Source organism: Gavialis gangeticus, unplaced genomic scaffold, assembly GCF_001723915.1.
Source record: "Gavialis gangeticus isolate Ggan-Ray unplaced genomic scaffold, GavGan_comp1, whole genome shotgun sequence".
Taxonomy (NCBI): domain Eukaryota; kingdom Metazoa; phylum Chordata; order Crocodylia; family Gavialidae; genus Gavialis; species Gavialis gangeticus.
In genome coordinates, this window is record NW_017729031.1 from 113,545,489 (window position 1) to 113,564,366 (window position 18,878).

At 47.7% G+C, this 18,878-nt stretch overlaps 1 protein-coding gene across 2 annotated transcripts in view; it reads left to right on the plus strand.

Annotated features, from left to right (window-relative positions):
• The window catches only part of KCNH6 (potassium voltage-gated channel subfamily H member 6), a 173,343-nt gene that overhangs the window by 76,591 nt on the left and 77,874 nt on the right, over window positions 1–18,878 (plus strand). For both annotated transcript variants that reach the window (XM_019523602.1, XM_019523603.1), the window contains exon 3: window positions 8,776–8,931. In XM_019523602.1, coding sequence (XP_019379147.1) covers window positions 8,776–8,931 — 156 coding nt within the window. The remainder of the gene's footprint in view (window positions 1–8,775; window positions 8,932–18,878) is intronic.

An 18,878-nucleotide genomic window follows, 5' to 3' on the forward strand; every position in this document is an offset into this window, starting at 1 on the left:
TTGGTGGGTGTGGGGGGGGGGGGGGGGGTGTATATATAGTGTGTGTGTGTGTATATCTCCCAGCTGTCTGGGTCTTTAAAGGGATTTGACTGTGTCTATTTCTTCCCCCTTCCTTTGTGTGAGCGCGTAACTGACGTCAGGACTGATTTTGAAGTTCTGCAATACAGGCCATCTGCTCCTGATTACAGGAGCCTGAGCCATTTAAAATTGTACACACAAAGACAACTGTTCCCTCTGTCCCCTCCCTTCCCTTCCCTTCCCCAGCAGCTCAGAGGAAAGTCTTCGGGAGCACTGACTCTGCCAGAGAATGGAGCTCCAGATAGGAACATCAGCAAGTCCTAGTGCCTGCTGATGTGCTAATCCTCCTTATTTGCAAACTGCTGGCCTGTTAATCACAAAGCACAGGAGCAAGATAAGGAACCCAGGAACCAATTGCTTTGGAGAATGTTTGGGTTATTTTCCACAGAGCCTTGTCCAGATGAGAGCTAGAAGCAGACAACTTCTGTATCTCTCCTCCCTGCCCCACCCCAATTCCATCTTAAGTCTAGGAAAAGATTGCTGCAGATTTTTTCATGCTCTGCCAACTCACAAATGGCACAGACAGGACAACTCTCCTACTGGAGCTAGCAGGACAGTGGGATTTTCCATTCCAGGGCAGGGACATGATGAAAAGTGCCTGCAGAATGCTGTAATGTGTGCCTAGCGCATCCCTCTCTCATCATGCTAACAGTCTACACTAATACAGCAGCTCTCCTCTTAGAGGGTCTCCAGGAGCTTTATGGATTGTGCCTGTATAACACAAATCAAAATGCAGCTTGGGGTGGGAACTGCTTAACAGGGTAGCTACTTAACAGTGTGCTGTACAGCAGCTTTAGCTCTCCAGGAAGTGATGAAGAGTCCTGTATCTCTTTGTTTTTAGAGAAGTAAAGTGTAATTTATTTTTGTCGACTTTGGCCAGCACATTATTGTGCTTAACAAACCCCACCCTGTATTGTGTAGAAAGGGACACAGGACCCCTAGAAAATAAACGGCAATGTTATCTCACCCGTATTAATGAGCCTAAGCGCTCAGGCCCTGTGTTTGACAGCTTATCCAAAAAGTAACTTGTCTAGCAGACAGCACCATACTGGGGCATAGTTCTGACTCAGTGGTAAAAAAACATAGTTTGTACATTTACCCTAATTAGCCATGACACCTTTCAGGGCTCATCCAGCACCAGGATTTACTGCATAGTTCCTTCTGTTCTAAAGGAGAACTTAATTGTGTGCTCTGCTCAGGAGCAATCAGATCTAGGATTGCTTTAAGTGCATCAAGTGCCATCTCAGAGAGAAGTATGCTCTGTCAGTGCACTTTCATGTTGTCCCTAGCCATAGCTTCCTGTTGTTTCAGCCTGTCATTGCTTAGCAGCTAATTATGAAACATCTTCACAGTGCCTTGGCATATAATTACCTTTTGTGTTTAGCAGATTACGTATTGACATGCAATTCCATTGACATTTCATGTGACCCTAGCACGTGCTTAATATTTGTAAATTAGTACACATAAACTAACATATTTGTCAGGTACATGCAGTTCTCAGACTTACGACACAATTGGTTCCTGAAAACCGCGTCTTAAGTTAAAACATCATAACTCAGAACCAATTTTCCCTTAGGAACAATGTTATAAATGGGTGGATTGGTTCCTGAACCAAGGCCTGATACCCTATTTTCACCAAAAATAACCCAGTATTTTGTACTCATTCAATTATATATGAGTAATATAGCTACATGAATGTATTTATATTGTAAATAGCAATCGTATAGATTTGGAAGGACTTCTTTGAAGTGACTTTGTTGGACTTTTTGAAGGGTTCTTGGCTGGAGTCTTCTCAGAAGCCTTAGCTGCAGGTTTTTCTGAAGTCTTGTCTTCTTTCTTAAAGAAAGTGTCCAAGGAAGTTTGGACAGATGTTCTCCAAGGAGATGGGTGACGCAATGAACTTGTTTGCTGGTGTGGCATTGCATCGGATCAAGCATCATAAAGTCTAAACTGACATCAGAAAGTCGAAACAGGGTGTCAGTTTATAAACGTCGTAAGTGCCATTTGTTGCAGCTCGAAACATCTTAAGTCGAGGACTGCCTGCTACGTGCCTGCTTCTGCATTACCTGGCAAAGCAGCAGTATTGGTCTCTCTGCTGTGATACCAAATTCTTTGATAGGCATTTTTGGAAGGCTCCCTGCTGCTTTGAACTAGAGTGAAAATAACACGACATGATACAAGGCCTCACATCTGTGATCAGGGCTGTTTCCTAAATAACACTTAAATCAGCCAAATCTGGGTCACTTTGTTGCTCAGACTCTGTTGAATGCTGCCATTGTGTTTACAAGCAGGCCATTTGCCCATGACACAGGCAGTGCAGTTACCCAGTCTGGGAGTCAGATGAATGCATCCTGTCAAATGCCACTGTTATTAAACCTGTGTGTGTTCCTTCAGCAAAGGAATTTGTTCTCCCCAGAGCCCCTGGCTTGTTAAATCCTGATCATACAGCCACTGTCTGGTTAGGTAGAAAAATGAAGCTCTGTTGCATGCAGCTCCTTATTAGCCTGGGTTGGAAAAGAGTCTGGCTGATTTATGCATTCAAATATTGCAGCCCTCTAGGATTAAACCCTGTAAATGCTGCTAACCCTGGGGGCTATAAACTAGAGCAATTACTACATTTTCATCTAGTAGCTGACAGACAGAAAGATCTGGAGATCTCCTTTCTACTTCAGGCTCTGAAATGGACTTTCCTGGGACATTTACAAGCCATTACACCCATTGTACCTCAATTTCCCCATGCATAAAATGTACTGACACTTTTATGTGTGTCCAGACTCCTGGATGGAACCTGAACACATTCATTGATGGCCAGCCACAGTGATTTATACTGGTTACTTTAGACTCATTATTTCAACAGGTGGATCTTAGGTCTGTCTTTACAGCTGCCCTGGAGGTCTTGAACAGCCTGAGTCAGGGTCTGAGGTGAATGCAGATTAGTTCCATTGCAGGGGTGTCTGCAGGCTTGTGTTGGGCTTTGAGATGTTTGCACAGGATGGTAAATGCTAATGACAGTCACTGACTAGGGGCTGGAGCATACTATCACTTATGAGCCGCAGGCAAAATGCAGTTCAGGGTGGACCACTTCAGAAATAGACTGAACCAAGAAACAAGAGACCTCCCATTCAGCCACGCCCTTCCTGCCCATTCCACTTCTCATGGCAGGATTACTCCCCTGACAGCCATTGTGTGGGAGAGGGGTGCAAGGCCCTGCCCCCTCCTACCTCATTTATGCAGAAGGGAACAGCCACCCCGCAGGAAGTGCCCTTCCCACACACACAGATGAGCATAGAAGGAAAAGAGGACAGCCCACACCTCCTCCTTCCCCTGTGTAAATGTGCAAGCCAGGTCCTCTTGCTCTTGAGAAGGAACAAGCTCATAACACCTGAATGCCAAACTCTTCCAATTGACAGAGCACTCTTTTGTTCAGCTGGGAAGATTTCAGCCTAGGATCCCATTTAAACCAGTGCCCAGAGTTGCCATAGTACTTGCATGGCAATTAGCCATTAGCCGATTTATAAGCAGTGTGTAATGAGGTTAGATGACTACACCTGAGCTTCATATTTCTTCCAGAGTTATTAATTACCAACACTTCAACTGGCAGTTAAAAATAAATTAATATAAAATTACTGTCCTGAAAAAAATAACCCTCTGAGTTTATTTAGAGACTTCCTTAAGAGGCACATTTTATAGCCAGATTTCCAAGTCCTTGACTCTCCCATGTTCTGAGTTCTGTAGCACATATTCGTTTTCTCAAGCACTGACAAAAATCATTGTAGTGTGGAGAACAGATCTCAGTGGGACCTTTTGTACAGCTCCCACTTGACTATGATGATCTATCAACCAGCCAGTCTTTAATTTGTTTCATGTGTGCCAATATGGTATAGCTGACTGTTCAAGTGCGCAAAGTTTCAAAACTTGTTTCCATCCTTCACTGGAATAAGAGCATCTTTGTCACAGGCTGGTTGGCTCTCTAACTGGAGGTGGGCCAGTTTCACCTGGGTGGGACCAGCTACCTTTCCTGCTGGTGCTTTTCAGCAGGGGGCCCAGTTTCCCTGTCCAGTAATGAGACTCGGCTGGGTGGTTTCTGGATGTCTACAAAGGGTGAGAGACTGCAAGGGGGTGGGGAACGGACTGAAGGAGGTTGTTTTGTGTAACAGGTTATGAAGATAAATGGTAGTAGGAAAGGTGGAGGTCAGTCTGGGAGTGGATCAAACTTCACTTGGCCTTACATTGGGAAGGGTTCCAGGGTCCTAGTGCCTGTGAAGAAAAGGTCCAGAGGGCCAGGACCTTGCTATTGCTGCTGATCTGGCCACACAAACTTTTTGACTGTGAGATGGAATTATGGCAATCCATCTCTCTTGAGTTTGACGAGGCCAGGCCTTGGATTCCTCTGTCTCTGGTCACTTTAAAGATGCCCCCTCTGTCCTTGGACCTCAAACCTCTGGCAGAAACCTGTACATCCTGAAAAATATCCTGGCTTGGCTGGAGTGCCCTGCTTTCCCAAGAGCATGGCTTATCACAGAAATCCTGACTGGCTTTTCCCCCCATGAAGTCTGTTTAGTATTAGCTCCTTAATCACAGTGTCAGGCAGGATTGAATCCAGCTCCTTGCAGATGCCTCAGGGCATGATGTCCGTCTAGATGCTTTTCATCAGCCAGAGTTATAACCTCATCAAAGAGCAATACCAGGTTTGCTTGACAAGGCCAGTAGTCTGTGAAGGCACATGGACTGGTGTGAATTATGCTCCTGTTCTTTAATGAGAGAGGTCCAGAGTACATTATTGTGCTTGGGACAAGAGCTAGGGTGGGAAGAACTGTGGCTCTAGGAGAAGAGAATGACCAGTTCTGGTCAGACTTACCATTGTAAAATCAGCTCATAATCCATCCCAGCCCCTCTAAAAATATCTGATGCATTCATCTCTCCAGAGTGTCTTGGCCCAATTGACTTTGTTGTAGACATTGATCCTGCTCATTGCTGAGTGCTTGCAAAAATTGCCTACTTGGCTGGTGTGTGGCCAGGATGCTGTTGGGGTGTTGAACCGAGGCAAGACTGAGCACTATTTCAGCCACTCACTATCCCCCTTTTGCTGCACCATCCTGGAAGAGTTGTCCTCTCTTGGGCCACCAACACAGTAAAAGGCTTTGTCTGCACCCACTGGAGAGTAGCTGCTTATATCTACTTAGTCTCTACTCATAACCATGCAAGGAGGCCAGCATGTGTCATGATTTGGGGGAGCTCAGAGGGTACTTCTGTTTACTCTGCTAACCTGAGGCTGCTGACTAGAGGGGATGATGGTTTGGGAGGTGGGGGGGAAGAAGTGAGGCCCTGGGCATAGAGGCTAGTGAGGTTACCACTGTTCAAAGCTTACAAAAGCTTGAGGAGTGGGCATATTGCCAGACTCTAGGAAATGCTGGAACTAGAGACTGAGGAGTGGCAGGTGAGTGCAGGGAGAGCAGAAATGTACAAGATGAACACCACAGTTGTCAGGGAGGTAAGGAACTGGGTGCAAGGGAGATGACAGCTGATTATGCTGAAAAGGGAATTATCAGGCTGGATGGAGGTGTGTGGTGAAGTGCCTCAAGGCTCTGTCTTGGGACAGTTGTTATTTAATATTTTTATCAGTGACCATGGCACAAACTGTAGGTATATAATAATGAACTTTTGTGATCAAACACATTGAGAGGCATTGTCAGTACAGGGGAAGATCAGAACATCATAGAGGGAGAGAAGGATGTCCTTGAGGATTGTAGTAATAGAAATAGCAGGGAGCTTAATGCAAAGTACTGGAAGCTGGGACCTCATGAATTAGAAAAAGCATAAGAGGAGAAAGACCTGAGGGCATTAGCCAGTCATAATGAGAACACTCAGTGTGATGCAGCTGTGAAAAAGGCAAATGCTATGCTAGGATATATCAAGTGATACATTCCAGCTGTAATAATGCACAAGGCACTGTTGAGAGCTCATCTGGAATCCAGTGTACAGTTCTGGTCACCTGGGTTCAAGAGAGAAGAGCTCCAGCTGGTCCAGGTGCAGAGCTGCTGGACTAAGCAAGGACTAGAGAGCCTGTGCTAGGAGAGGAGCAGAAAGGCACTTGGCTTGTTTATCCCAGTAGAGTGTTAGCTGAGAGGGGATGTGATAACTCTCTATAAATACATTGAGGCAAACACCAGAGAGAGAGAAGAGCTATTTAAGGTAAAGGACAATGCTCGCACAGTAACAAAGGGGTTTGAGCTGGCCACAAATGGATTTAGGCTGGGAATGAGAAGGAGGACTCTACCCACCAGAGGAGAGAGGTCTGGGAGCAGCCTCCCTAAAGTGTCCCTACAGTGGCCTTGGGGGCAAGGCCCATGCTTGCTCTTTGGATGGAGCTAGATCAGTTGAATTAAGGGATTCTGTAATGAGATGTCTGTGATAACAGGGACTGACCTTATTGAACCAGGAGCTCTGTTCTGTAAGAGGATGTGGTGTCCCTTGGGAAGGGTGTGGAGTGGGGGTCTGGGAAGGGTTAATGGATGGAAAGAAGAGAATGTGTTGGGAGGTTCTTTGGGAAGCTGGTGAGTGACACGGGGTGGGAAGAGGGGCAGGTGTAGGGGTCTCTGGGACTGCTCAGTGCAGGGGAGCTGCAGGGAGTGGTGAAGTTGTGGGGCCTGTGGGGCAAAGCTGCAGGGGTGGTTGATAATGCTAGTGGACACTGTGCTGAGGCCCACCTGGACCCAAATCCTCTCAGTCATTCACATCCATGTGTCATGGGATCCAGATGACTTGGGCATTCTTGCCTCTGCATTTGCTCTGTTGGGCATACTGAGCCAGCACAAGACCGCAGGAGCCCCCAGAGGTACAGTGAGCCACGGGTGGAAAGCAAGTCTCTTCATGTGCGGTCCCGCTGCTCTGATCCCATTGCTATCAGGTCACAATTAATTACTCAAAGGAACAAACCTCAGGGATTAATGGCTGGGTGCCCAAGGGGCTTGCCAAGAATCCCCAGCCCCAGGGGATATTACCTTGTGACCGGATGGCTTCCCCCCCAGTGGTGTACAGTGCACAGGGGGACAAAGACAACTTGGAGGGTAGATGTGACTGGTGAGTGCCACAGGTGCCTGACCCACAATCAATTTGAGTCCATTACAGGCCTGGCCAAGGAGCCCAGGCTCTTGGTTCAAGCACAGCAATGCACATATGTAGTTCTAAGGCAGAACTGTCAAGTTGGCAGCCAGTGGGCTGCATTAAGCCCATGAGAGGTTAAGGTGCAGCCCCTGGGTTCCTCTGTGGCTACTGCTGATTCCATTGCTCCAGCTGCTGCAGTGGCAGTGGCCAGGGTTTCTGGGCAGGGCAGTGTGGCAGGAGGCTCAGTGAGCTTGCTGCCTGTGCAACACCACCAGTTCAGGGGCTTGGGTGTGGGGCTTGGGCTACTTGAGTAGCAGCAGCAGCAGGTGGGGGATCACATGCATAGTCATGGCAGCAGCAGGGGCTCACATGATGGGGCAGGGGGGAATGCCCACATGATGGTGGCAACAGGAAGATTCATGTGGCAGAACTGGGGAGAGGAGGAAGGGTTCTGCTCACACTGCAGCGGTGCGGGCAGTGGGAAATCACGAGCACAATGTTAGCAGCATTGGGGGATGGGGTCAATTTGCACAGTGGGGGGCACACTGGTCATGCAGCAGGAAACTGCATCCGGTGGGGTCTCTGGGGAGCCACTGCAGTCCCCACAGAATGCTCCTGCTCTAGGCTGAAAGCCAGAGGCCCTTGCCAGTGATGCCCCTTATAACTGCCATGTGAACTCACTCCAGGTACCGAACCAGTGATCTCCAGAATGACTGCCTCTGCTCCTCCCTTTCCGCCTGGTACTGGGAAAGAGGAGGAATCCCAGACTCTTGGAGACCTCAGGAGGTTTCAGTTTGGAGAGTGGGACAAAGGCCAGAGTGGTGCTTGGGACAAAGGGCCAACCTAGTTCTGAGTGCCCAAGTCACTGAGAATCCCCTGGCCTGGCTGAAAACTGTAGCCCCTCATCTAGCCCTTGCCAATCCCCTGAGCATTGGCAGGGAGTAGTCTGTCATGCACATTGCCTGCTTTGGTTTGAGTGGGGCAAGCCTCATGCAGCAGAAATAGAGCAACACTGTAGATAACAGGTAGGCAAGCAGGACAATGACCATGCCCCTCCAGGTCCCTGATCCCAGGTCTCTATCCCTCAGTCACCCTTCCCAGCCAACAGCAGGTATATTACTCTCTGGGCACTGAGTACTCAAAGTCAGGTCACTGTACCCCATACCAGTCCAGAGCTAGCCTTGTGACTAGGGTGTCACAGTCATTGCCCTTCTGTCACAGCAGCCTGTGGGGTCGCCCCTAGGTAGGAGCTTGTTTTAACTGTCTCAGAGATGGAAGTCCTGGACCATCTTCAGGACTGACTCTGGGACGTCTGCTGCTTGGAATCTGCTGCCTTAGAGCCAGGGGCAGACTCACAAACCTCTCTCCATGTTTCAGCCACTGGAGGAAGACAGAGAGGCACTGCTAGCATCACAGCCACCTTCCTAGAGCCCAGAATGTTTCTCACTAGCTGCACCATATGGGATGTCACCCCAAATCTCCCCAGGGGTCTCATGCTCTTGAGCATGTGGTAGACCCAAGCACAGGGCTCACAGGGCCTGTAGGTGCCCTCCCCCGGGCACAGTCTGACCTCTTCTCTCTTTCCCATGGCAGCATCGTGCTTGCGGTGCCTGGTGGACGTGGTTCCAGTGAAGAACGAGGAGGGGTCTGTCATTATGTTCATCCTCAACTTCGAAGATCTGGCGGAGCTCATGGCCAAGAGTGCCAGCCGGAGCTTCCACCATCGGCTGTCCCAGAGCTGGCGCTCAGGTAAGTGTTGCCCTGGGACCCTGAGTCAGTGCGCCGTGGGCTGTCAGCTCTGCTTGGCAAATCCAATCCTGGAATTTTCTCTGGAACTCAGAGGTGCCTGCCATTGGGGGACAGGCAGCCTGGTGGCTTGGTACAGGGCCCTTACCCCTGACTTCGGGTGGCTATCTTGCTGAAGGTTCAGGGAAGCAGTCCATAACCGAAGGAAGTTCTCAGAGACTTTGCTACTGCTATGCCCAGATCCATGGAGAGCCAGTACTGTGCAGTGAGGGTAAGAGGAGGAAGCATTTCTGCACAGGGAATGATGGAGTCCACACCCTGTGGCCTAAAGACAGCTGAGTTATAATGCTGGGGGTCCTGGGGTAGAACCATCATCCAGGGGAAATGGACCCCCTACACATCTTGCCCTCAGCTGGCCCTCCCCACACTAGTCTTTTCCTCAGCATGCTCCACAGCCAGAACTCAGATGCCCAGGCCCTGCCCTCCAGCTTCACTTATAACTTAGATCTCCTGTACAGCTCAGCCAAGCCCAGGTTGCCAGGCTTTGTCTTTGACATCACACGTCTCTTCCTCTCTTCCGCACACACTATGCCCAGCCCTTAGGAGCACAGGACTATAACCTGGGCCCACCTGGATCACTGTTTCCAGTCTTCTGCAATTGCAAGTGCCCTGAAGAGCACATGTATCAGCATGCCTGCACTAAAAAATGGCAGTGGGGTACTTTGAACTAAAGCACATTGAACCAGCTTTGATTTAAAGCACCTTGCTGCCGTTTTTCAGTGCAGGGACCCTGATACATGTGACACTGGAGTCTGCTGGAGTGCAGTAATTACCATGCTCCAGCAGACTCGATTAATCAAGTCTGCTCCAACACGCTGTAATTACAGTGCATTGGAGCAGCCTCCCTGCAAATGTATAGGAACACATAGAGTCCCTGCTGCTCATACCCAATTAGCCCCCACACATATATCTAGCACCAAATCTTGTGCCTTGTGTGCAGCCCCAGCCCTCCCAAGCTGTGTTTTCTCTTTAACTTGCTCTCTAACTTGTCTATACCTGCTCCTCCTTTGTGCATACCCCTGCTATATGTATGTACTATGTAACCCTCTATAATCCCTACCCACTCCTGGACTTTGCTAGAAGCAGGATATATATTCAGCATATAGTACCTGTGCCCCCAACTCTCCTGCATGCTTCTCCCTCCATAGGCTGCTCAGCCCCTTGAACCCAGCTCAGCCTTCTCATTTCCAGTGTACTACTGGAAGCTGGGGGCAGTAGCCATTATTTTCCCACCAATCTGCACCTCTGCTGTCCGCCCATGGCTCACCTGTGGCCTGCCTAGCTGGTTCTGTTTGCGGTTCCAAACACAGAGTCTGCTTCCTACATGCCTTCATACACGTAGCTTAGAGAGGAGGGTCAGAGCCCCAGTCCCCAGTCAACTGGCTGACCTGTTGTCCTAACACCCCCTTGCTTTCTCATTGTGGGCTGGTTTGGAATGACTCACCCTGGAGTGAGAGCATCCAAAATGTGGAGAAGCAGGGCAGGAGGATGGGAAGGTACTCTCAATACAGCTCCTGTCTACCAGTCAGTATGACCTTAGGCAGGATGCTAGGGAAGAAGCTGATCTCATGCCTCAGGATCTCAGCAGATCACTCGAGATCAGGAAGGGGTCCCCTCCCCACACTCCATGACAGGACACAGCAGAGATGCTAGCAGGTATTTTAGTCTGTGGTCACTGTCAGAGTCAGTATTCTGAGGAAGTAAGTCTCTGGGGGTCTCATGAACACCACAGACAAGCATTGCTGACTCATTTAGCACCAGGAGGGTGTCTGGAGATCAACATCTTCCCCAGCCTGCTCCTTCCGGGGCTGGATCAACCATGCGGTCAGGTCTTTCCCTTGCCCTTGGTTTCTCAGACCTCGATGGTGACGACATACAGAGTCTGACCTCTCCCCTGTATCCCTTCCCATGACACTGCCTCTCCATGGTTCAGACCTGAGGTCAGGGGTGACACAGCTTTGCAGCCCACCAGGATGCACTCCTTGGGGGTTTGTCCTTATTTCAACCCCTGGTAGGAAACACATTTCTCAGGAGCCCAGAGCCAAGAGGACCAAATTCTACCCATAAGTTCCAAGGCAGATTCATAGCACTGCTTGTGTTAGAGTGACGCTTGGATTTCTCTTCCAAGATCAGAGAATTGTATAGACACACAGTCATAGTGCTTGCCCCAAGGAGCTTGCAGTCTGACTGGACCAGGAAGGGAACAACAGAAACTCAGAGAAGGAAAGTGGCTTGCACAGGATCAAACAGCAGCTTAGTGCCAGGACTGGGAATAATGCTCTGAGGATTTCTGAGGAAGCACTGTCCATCTTCTCTATATTCTGAAATACTTCCTGTCTTGTGGATTGTCTGCTCTGTGGATCTTGTCCTCAGTTGTACAGAATATATTTAAAATCTAGCACTGCTAGTCAAGTTATTATGGAGACTAGATGATGTGATGCTTCCCTTTAAATATATTTCCAGGCAGTGAACTGTATTCTGTGTCCTTTCCCCATCTATTGGCTTGTTGTATGTACTTGTGCACAGGTGGAATCAGCCTGAACCCTCATCAGCTTGTGTTGTGAGCAGTCCAGGTTTATCTTGATTGCAGTGGTATCAGCTTAAGTGAGTGTTTGAAACGCCCTCCAGGGAGGGAACTAGTTCTTCATCCCATACAAATGCTGCTCCACACACAGAGCATTGTTCTGTGCAGATAGTGTGGTGTAGCCACACGTCCCTTCCAGGAGCAGTGATGCTAGGCGGGGATTTAAGCAAACCACGTTGCACTGAGACTCAGTGGCAGGCCTGTATTAGTTTGGAGCACAGACAGGGGCCCAAAGTCTTCCTGTGTCCTGCAGCTCCATTCAAAGCTGTGCTTGCATCATTAGGGCCATTCTTTTTCCATCATGCAGTGAATAAGGCCCATTGTCCTTGGGACCTACCAATGAGGGAAACGCCACATGCTCTTTTGGTCTGGTTGCTGGCTAGCTGGCCTACCACTACTCCTGCAGGCACAGTTTGTCTTCCCTCCTCCCCAAAGCTATGGGGCCACAGCTGCTCTTTGGAAGGCTAAGATTTGGGATCAATGGCTCAGAACTGACTAGTCTCCTACAAAACCTCAGGTCCAGTATATTTCCCATGTACCCTTACCCCACCCAGCTATAGAGAGTCAATCCCCTATAACTCCATGTGGCCCTTCCACCGTGGGCTGTGATCCCTGTACCCTCAGTGCATGTATAGGACACGTCCAAGGAGGGGGGAGTACATAGGGTAGTGTTCCTCAGCAGGGGTGGTAGGGCACCCCAGGGTGCCCTGACACACCCCCTGGGGTGCTGCGATAGAGGTGCTGCTGCTGCAGCCAGGTAAAACTGTCCCATATGCAGGGCTGAGACGTGTGCATACTCCTCCTGCATTAGGTTTCTTTGATAACCCCAAAGCTGACAGAAGCTGGCTCAGGCAGCAGCCCTTCCCCAAGTGCGCCCCCATTCTCAATCCTCACGGAAAAAAGGGACACAGGAAGCTTCCACCTATTCCATGTACCTCTGTGCCCAGGAGGTGCAGGATCCGGTCAGAAGGGGCTGCAGCACAGGCTGGCTTTCCCGCCCATCATGCATGCCACTGCCATTCCCAGTTTGGATGTGAGGCAGTTTTACCCTGTGCAGGAGCACCTGGTTGAGAACTACTAAGCTAAGTTAAGCATGGCAGTGGTTCTCAATGAGGGGTGCTATCACATTCAGAAAAGTTGTGGAGGGCTGACCTGACCCTGAAACCACTGAGAACCACTGCCCTGAGCCAACAGCAACAGGCTAGGAGTGATGGCAGCAGATGCTGCCCCAATTGATGCCACTGAAAGTGCAACTGCAAGAGTTGTACATCCCATTGTCAGTAATGAAAAGGATTAGAGACCTGGGTGTGCTGTGAAAGCTTTGTGCTGTTTGTGTAGGGCCTGATTCTCCCCTGCCTTGCAGCTCAGATAGTTATTTACACCAGTACAAAGTGGGTGTGAAATGTTACCAGGTGTTACCAAAGTGGTAACATGTATACCCACTCCTCTTTGGTGTGAGTGGCAACATCCAGCACAGAACAGTGAAGAATTGAGGCCAGGGCTGTGCACCCACGATACACTGGGCAATGTGCTGTGGGTAAGAGAAGAACACTTGTCTTCCTGTCTATGTTGCCCACAGCTAGGCAAGGGAGACCTCAGATGCTTCCAGGAAGAAGGTTTACAATGAAGCAGAGGGCAGTTTTGCTTTTCACTTTATTCTATTAGAGCTCCTTGTCCAGTGTTGGAAGAAAGCAACTCTGTGGTTTTTTTTCTATCATCACTTAAGAGCATAAATATTTCTCAGCCTGGTTTCAGAATAGTGAGTTTTTCATGTCATTAGGATAGCATTGTGCACCCTGGATGTGCCAGAGATGTTACAGAATAACTGCTTTAGAGATGCCCATACCCAGAAATAATTTTTCCACATCTTCCAACTTTGTCATCAGTTTGGTTCCACATATGATCTATTGTGACCTTCAGAGCATTGCAGACTTCAAAATCTTTCTGTTTCTGAGTTGTGACTGTTGGTTGGAAAAATGTATGATATATTTTTAGGAGGTTGGAGTTTAGTTTCGTGTTTTTCTTTGCTCCTCCGAATTCAAAATGACTCACATTCTCCTTTAGCTTTCCTTTAAAAGTTCACTTACCTTTCCATGCCTGGAAACCTTTCTCCTAAAAAAGGAATGTTTCAGAAAATCATAGATCAAGGTGTTGGAGCTGTTATAACTGCAACTGTTTGTTACTGTCACTTGTACATCTGCTAGGAAGCATCTTGGTTCAGCTAATGCAGTTTGTTAGTTTGATATTGTTGACCCTTTGGCCTAAGCATTTAGGCAAAATTTGGAACTTCATACCAATGTTTCTTTGTGGACATGTAGGGTTTATTCTCTGTGTAAAATTGTTTATTTATAAGGAATGTGCACAAAGTCCCATTTTCTTGAACCAAGCAGAAGCCGACAACAGCAGGGAATTCCCTTGCTCAGATATTCCCAGATCTGCTACTTCCATGAGTTCTGTGCCCCAGAAGTTTTCTCTCTCTGTTTGGCCTCATGGTCATACTCACAAGTGCCTCTTGCTCCCTCCCATACAGTCTGCAACTATTATCCCAGCTGGTGAGCTTGCAGTCAGGGAAGCCCCTTTTAATCTCCCGAACGTAGCTCTTACCTGCTGCCTGGCTTAGTCCTAGGACTGTGGTCCCCATTATGTACAACTCATTTCACTCATAAAGGGTACTGTTCTCCTTCTGTTGAGCCCAAAGGGCCACACCCAATAATTTTATAAGGCCTGTGGTTGTCTGGATCCCATGGCTGTCTTGAGCAATCTTCACCATAACAGTATTCACCTGTCCCATTCCCTGTACTGAGTTTAGGTGCTGAGGTTTTTGGATTGCCTTGTCTTTATTAGGAGTGGGAATCAGGTCCTGGAAAATCTGGCCCTTGTTGTTTATCGGCTCATGTGAAAGTCCAAATAGAAATGCCTGTGAGGTGATGATCTGAGCGGCCCAGTCATACTAAGTGGGCTGGCTTGAAGCTCTGGAGTTTGATGAAAGCCAGAAGAGCAATGAGACAAAAAAAACCCAGAGCAAACACAATCCCACATTCTGAGCTGTGACTGAAGGAAGCAGAGAGTATGAAGGTTTAAACTGGATTCCTTCTTCAGCCACCCTCCCTGCTCCTCCAACCCAGGAAGGACAAGGCAAAAAGCACTCTCCCATGGGAGAAGCTGACAAGGACTCTCTACAACTGGCAGCCTGAGTCCTTTTCCACATTTGGTCTCTTCCCCTGTGATGTGGGTGAGAGAGACTCTCATGCCTGTCCTTGCCAGCCCATATACCCTGACCATAGACAGAAGTTACATTTCTCGTGCAATCAGCCCCCTGAAGGCACTCTATAGCTGTGCTGTGACATATGTGAATAGCTGCAAACTGCTTTTAAAGTGGCTAGTCATGTGACAAATTAACCCTCATCAAATGAAGGTGCTTCACTTTGGAGCTCCTTAGGGAATGTGTGTTCCCTAGGATTAATTTGAGGCACAATCAGGGCTGTCAGCAGGAGAGAATGGGGAGGGAAAGCGAGCTGTGGGCTGGGGATTGGCCAGCTTGAGCTGGAGGGGGGAGTGGGCGGATCGGAGCCTCCCCACCTCCCAGCTTTCCCTGCCCCACTTCAGGCCAGGCAAACTCCAGCCAGCAGCTCGCTCCCCCTCCCCTTTTCCCCTCCCTTCCTGCAGACAGCCCCTGAGCTGAGAGTTGGGAATGAGGCTGGAGGAGAGGGGCAGCTCCTCAGCTGCAGGCAGGCTCCTCAGACTCCTGCAGGCAGGCTCAATCCCCTGGCCCCTGACCCAACAGGTGAATGTTATATAAAGCACCATGGGTTAGAGCAGGGGCCTGAATGTCTCAGTGCCCTCTGTGTGTCTCAGTGAACAAAAGACCAGGTTCACTTCTAAATTCCCCTGGTCACCAGCAGGATGAAATAAGAGATCTTCGACAAGAAATCTAAAAGCATGAATAGCATGGAGAACATCCATAGGGATTTACTGTTTATCTTCTTTCACCATATTAGAACTAGGGGTCATACAAGGAAGTGATTAGGGAGCAGATGGAAAACAAAGCAAAGAAGTTTTTTTCCACACTGTGTGTAATTAGGTGCTGGAACTCATTGTTGCAGGGTGCTATAAAGGCTGGTCATTTAACCAGCTCCAAAGAGGGTTGGACAGATTCATGTAGGAAATATCCATCTGTGGGTATGAAACATGATAGGGGTGCAGCTTCCCAACTAGGACTTTCTTGTCCTCTGAATGCTGGAAGCAGCAGGGGGAAAGGGGCAGGGGGGGTAGATTAGTGGAGACAAGCTCTGCATAAATGCTCTTCATTTTGGCATTTACTCTCTGCCACTAAGAGACAGAATACTGGGCTGGATGGACCTGTACACTGACCCCATATGGCAAATCTTAGGTGCTTATGAAATCCAAGAACTGACCTGAATGTGGAGACTATCTCCACTCAAACAATTGCAAAGGGGAGGAGGAGGGGTACCAGGGGAGGAATTGCAACCTGCTTCAAAGCTGGGGGACATGGATAGCCTCTAAATGTGCCCTTGTTGATGGGGCTGGAATTCCTTGGAGGTGACAAGAACATAGGGCTTGTTTCAGAAAGTCGGCTTTGCTGTGTTCTTGCACTGGTCCCAGAAGAAGTGATGCATGTGGTGGTGTCGCAGAGATGTACACTGGAACCCTGTAGTCTTATGGCTCTTTGTATTTCCTTGCCGCTTAGCTAAACATCTCAGCCTTGCTGCACCATGAACAGTTTGCAGTCTAAGGCCATGTTCCTACAAACACTGTCACACTTCATTTGTTTTTGAGAATGTGGATGTAGTGCAAGTGTTTCAGGGGCTTGCATGAACTGGGTGAAATTCATAGAATCATAGAGAAGTAGGGGTGAAGGGACGTCTATAGGTCATGTAGTCCAGTGCCTAGCCTGAATTTAGGAAGGGTGGAGAGAGAGAGAGGAAACTTTTAAAAGCCCAGTCACTGCTTCCTAAGTGCTATTCAACAATACAAATAACCAACATACATCTTAATACAAATATACACCTATGTAGATGCATTGAACAATATACATTATATGATACATGTAGCATGAGGCATTTTAAATATATGAATGTATATGGTATGAATAAATGTGCATAATACTGATTAATGTTAGATGTAACATTAGATGCAATAACAGATCAATTGGGAGGGTTTTATGCAATCTGTAGTGTGCGTATGTATGAAATATATGCATACCTGTATGCATTTGGATGAACAATACATTTAAAAATGTAGTGACCTACCATTAATGTTGCACAATTCAGCTACTTTGGGAATGTTTACAATAAATGTAGTATCTATACTTTAACATGAAATTTAAATGCTTTACCATTAAAAAGTGTATACACTCAAACTATGTAGACTGCTGTATTAATAGGTGTGTATTAGTAACATAAACGTATATAGATAAGAGATTTTTACGCTAGCACAATTAATAAGCAAGCAAATTTTATACCAAAAAGTATACACATATATGATATTTATTTCTAACATATGTGTACATTTTTAAATATATATGAAGTAATGTAAATCAATGTCTATAAATGCATGTCTGTGTTTATTTTGGGGTATTAATATTCAAATATATGTATCAGTACATTTTAAATTAATGTTGGAGCATACCTATTTTGTACCTTCTAACCATGATCAGTGTAGCTGAATTGTACTGTATTTAGAATATTAATATAGATGCTCATAGATTAATAATTATTTAACATTTTCAATCTGTGTGACTAGATTTTATGCAGGTATGAAGATTGTGTGTACACACCCTGAAGAGTACATGGTGTGTGTGCACTAAAGCTTATGTTAAAATACCTTTTATTAAGATTGCCACGTCCTGTGCTCTGGAGTAGGAGATGCCAGAACTGCATGTTCTGCTTTAGTCTAGCCTCTTGTATGGGTGCGTCATGATAGTCTCAACTTTCATAAACGCATGCAATGTGTCCATAGGACCCCAATTCACTGAGCACACAGGATGTACCCAGGTAATTTAATGAGTGGCTGTTCTGTATTTTTGTTTTCTCCACTGTTCACTTTATGGGCTCTGTGCACTATCCAAACCCTGTTCTGCACACAGACTCATTGATTTCGTCTTGGGCTTTTCTGTAGTGCTCATCCCAAGAGCATCTGAAGGCCTGATGAACTGTAATGAAAGTCTTTCCACAACACTTCAGTGAGATTCAGAAGTGGCATTATTTCCATTTCACAGATGGGAGTTGAAGCCCAGAAAGATTGAGGGCAAAAGTACCCATTAGTTTGGGTGCCCTGTCTGAAGCACCTTGGATCTGGAGGGCTAAGGATCACACAGCACTACATATGGTCCAGCACCCATTGGCTTCAGCTACAGCAGTGAATGCCCAAGCATTTCTGGTAATCAGACCCATAGGGCTCATGTTGGGCATCAGGAAAATGAGGAACACACAATTAGTGCTTACTTCTGAGAAGTCTGATTTAAGTAACTTGCCCAGAATCACGTGGGAAGTCTGGAAAAGCCTGACATAGGATCCAGTTCTTCCTCTCCACCTGATACCCTCTTATCTCTTCCTGCAACCCCCTGCCTCATTCAGTCCATACCTTCCAGCTTTAACAAAAGGGGGCAGGGCTCCTCCAGACAGTGTGTTTCATGTGAGCCTGTCTGGGTAATCAAGGAACAGCTCCCTACTTAATATAAACAGGGTCTTTATTATAGCAGTTTCTTACATAGCTGTTACAGGGCCTGCTGTTCTCTCCCAGCCTCTGTAACGCCCTTCCTCGTCCTGTCTCCTCCTCCTGACTTCCTGTTGCTCCTTAGGACTCCTCCTTTCTGCTGCTGCTGGTTTGCCTCTGGGGTCCAGATATATTGTTACATGGTGCGCTGCCGCAGTACAAGAGAAGGCAGAACTCTTCAACAAGTTCTTTGCCTCCGTGTTCCTGTCTGCTGACAATGGGGTGCTCTCGGGTGATAGCGTAGAGAGGCCCAGGGAGGATGCGAGTCCCCCAGCTGTTAGTTCAGACCTAGTTCAGGATTACCTGGAGGGCTTAGATGTGTCCAAGTCGGTGGGCCCGGATGACCTTCATCCGCGGGTGCTGAGGGAACTGGCTGGTGTCATTGTGGAGCCATTGGCCAGGCTGTTTGAGGACTCCTGGTGCTCAGGCCAAGTCCCTGAGGACTGGAAAAGGGCCAATGTGGTCCCTATTTTCAAGAAGGGGAGGAAGGAAGAGCCTGGCAACTACAGGCCAGTCAGCCTCACTTCTATCCTGGGGAAGGTCTTTGAAAAAATTATCAAGGGCCACATTT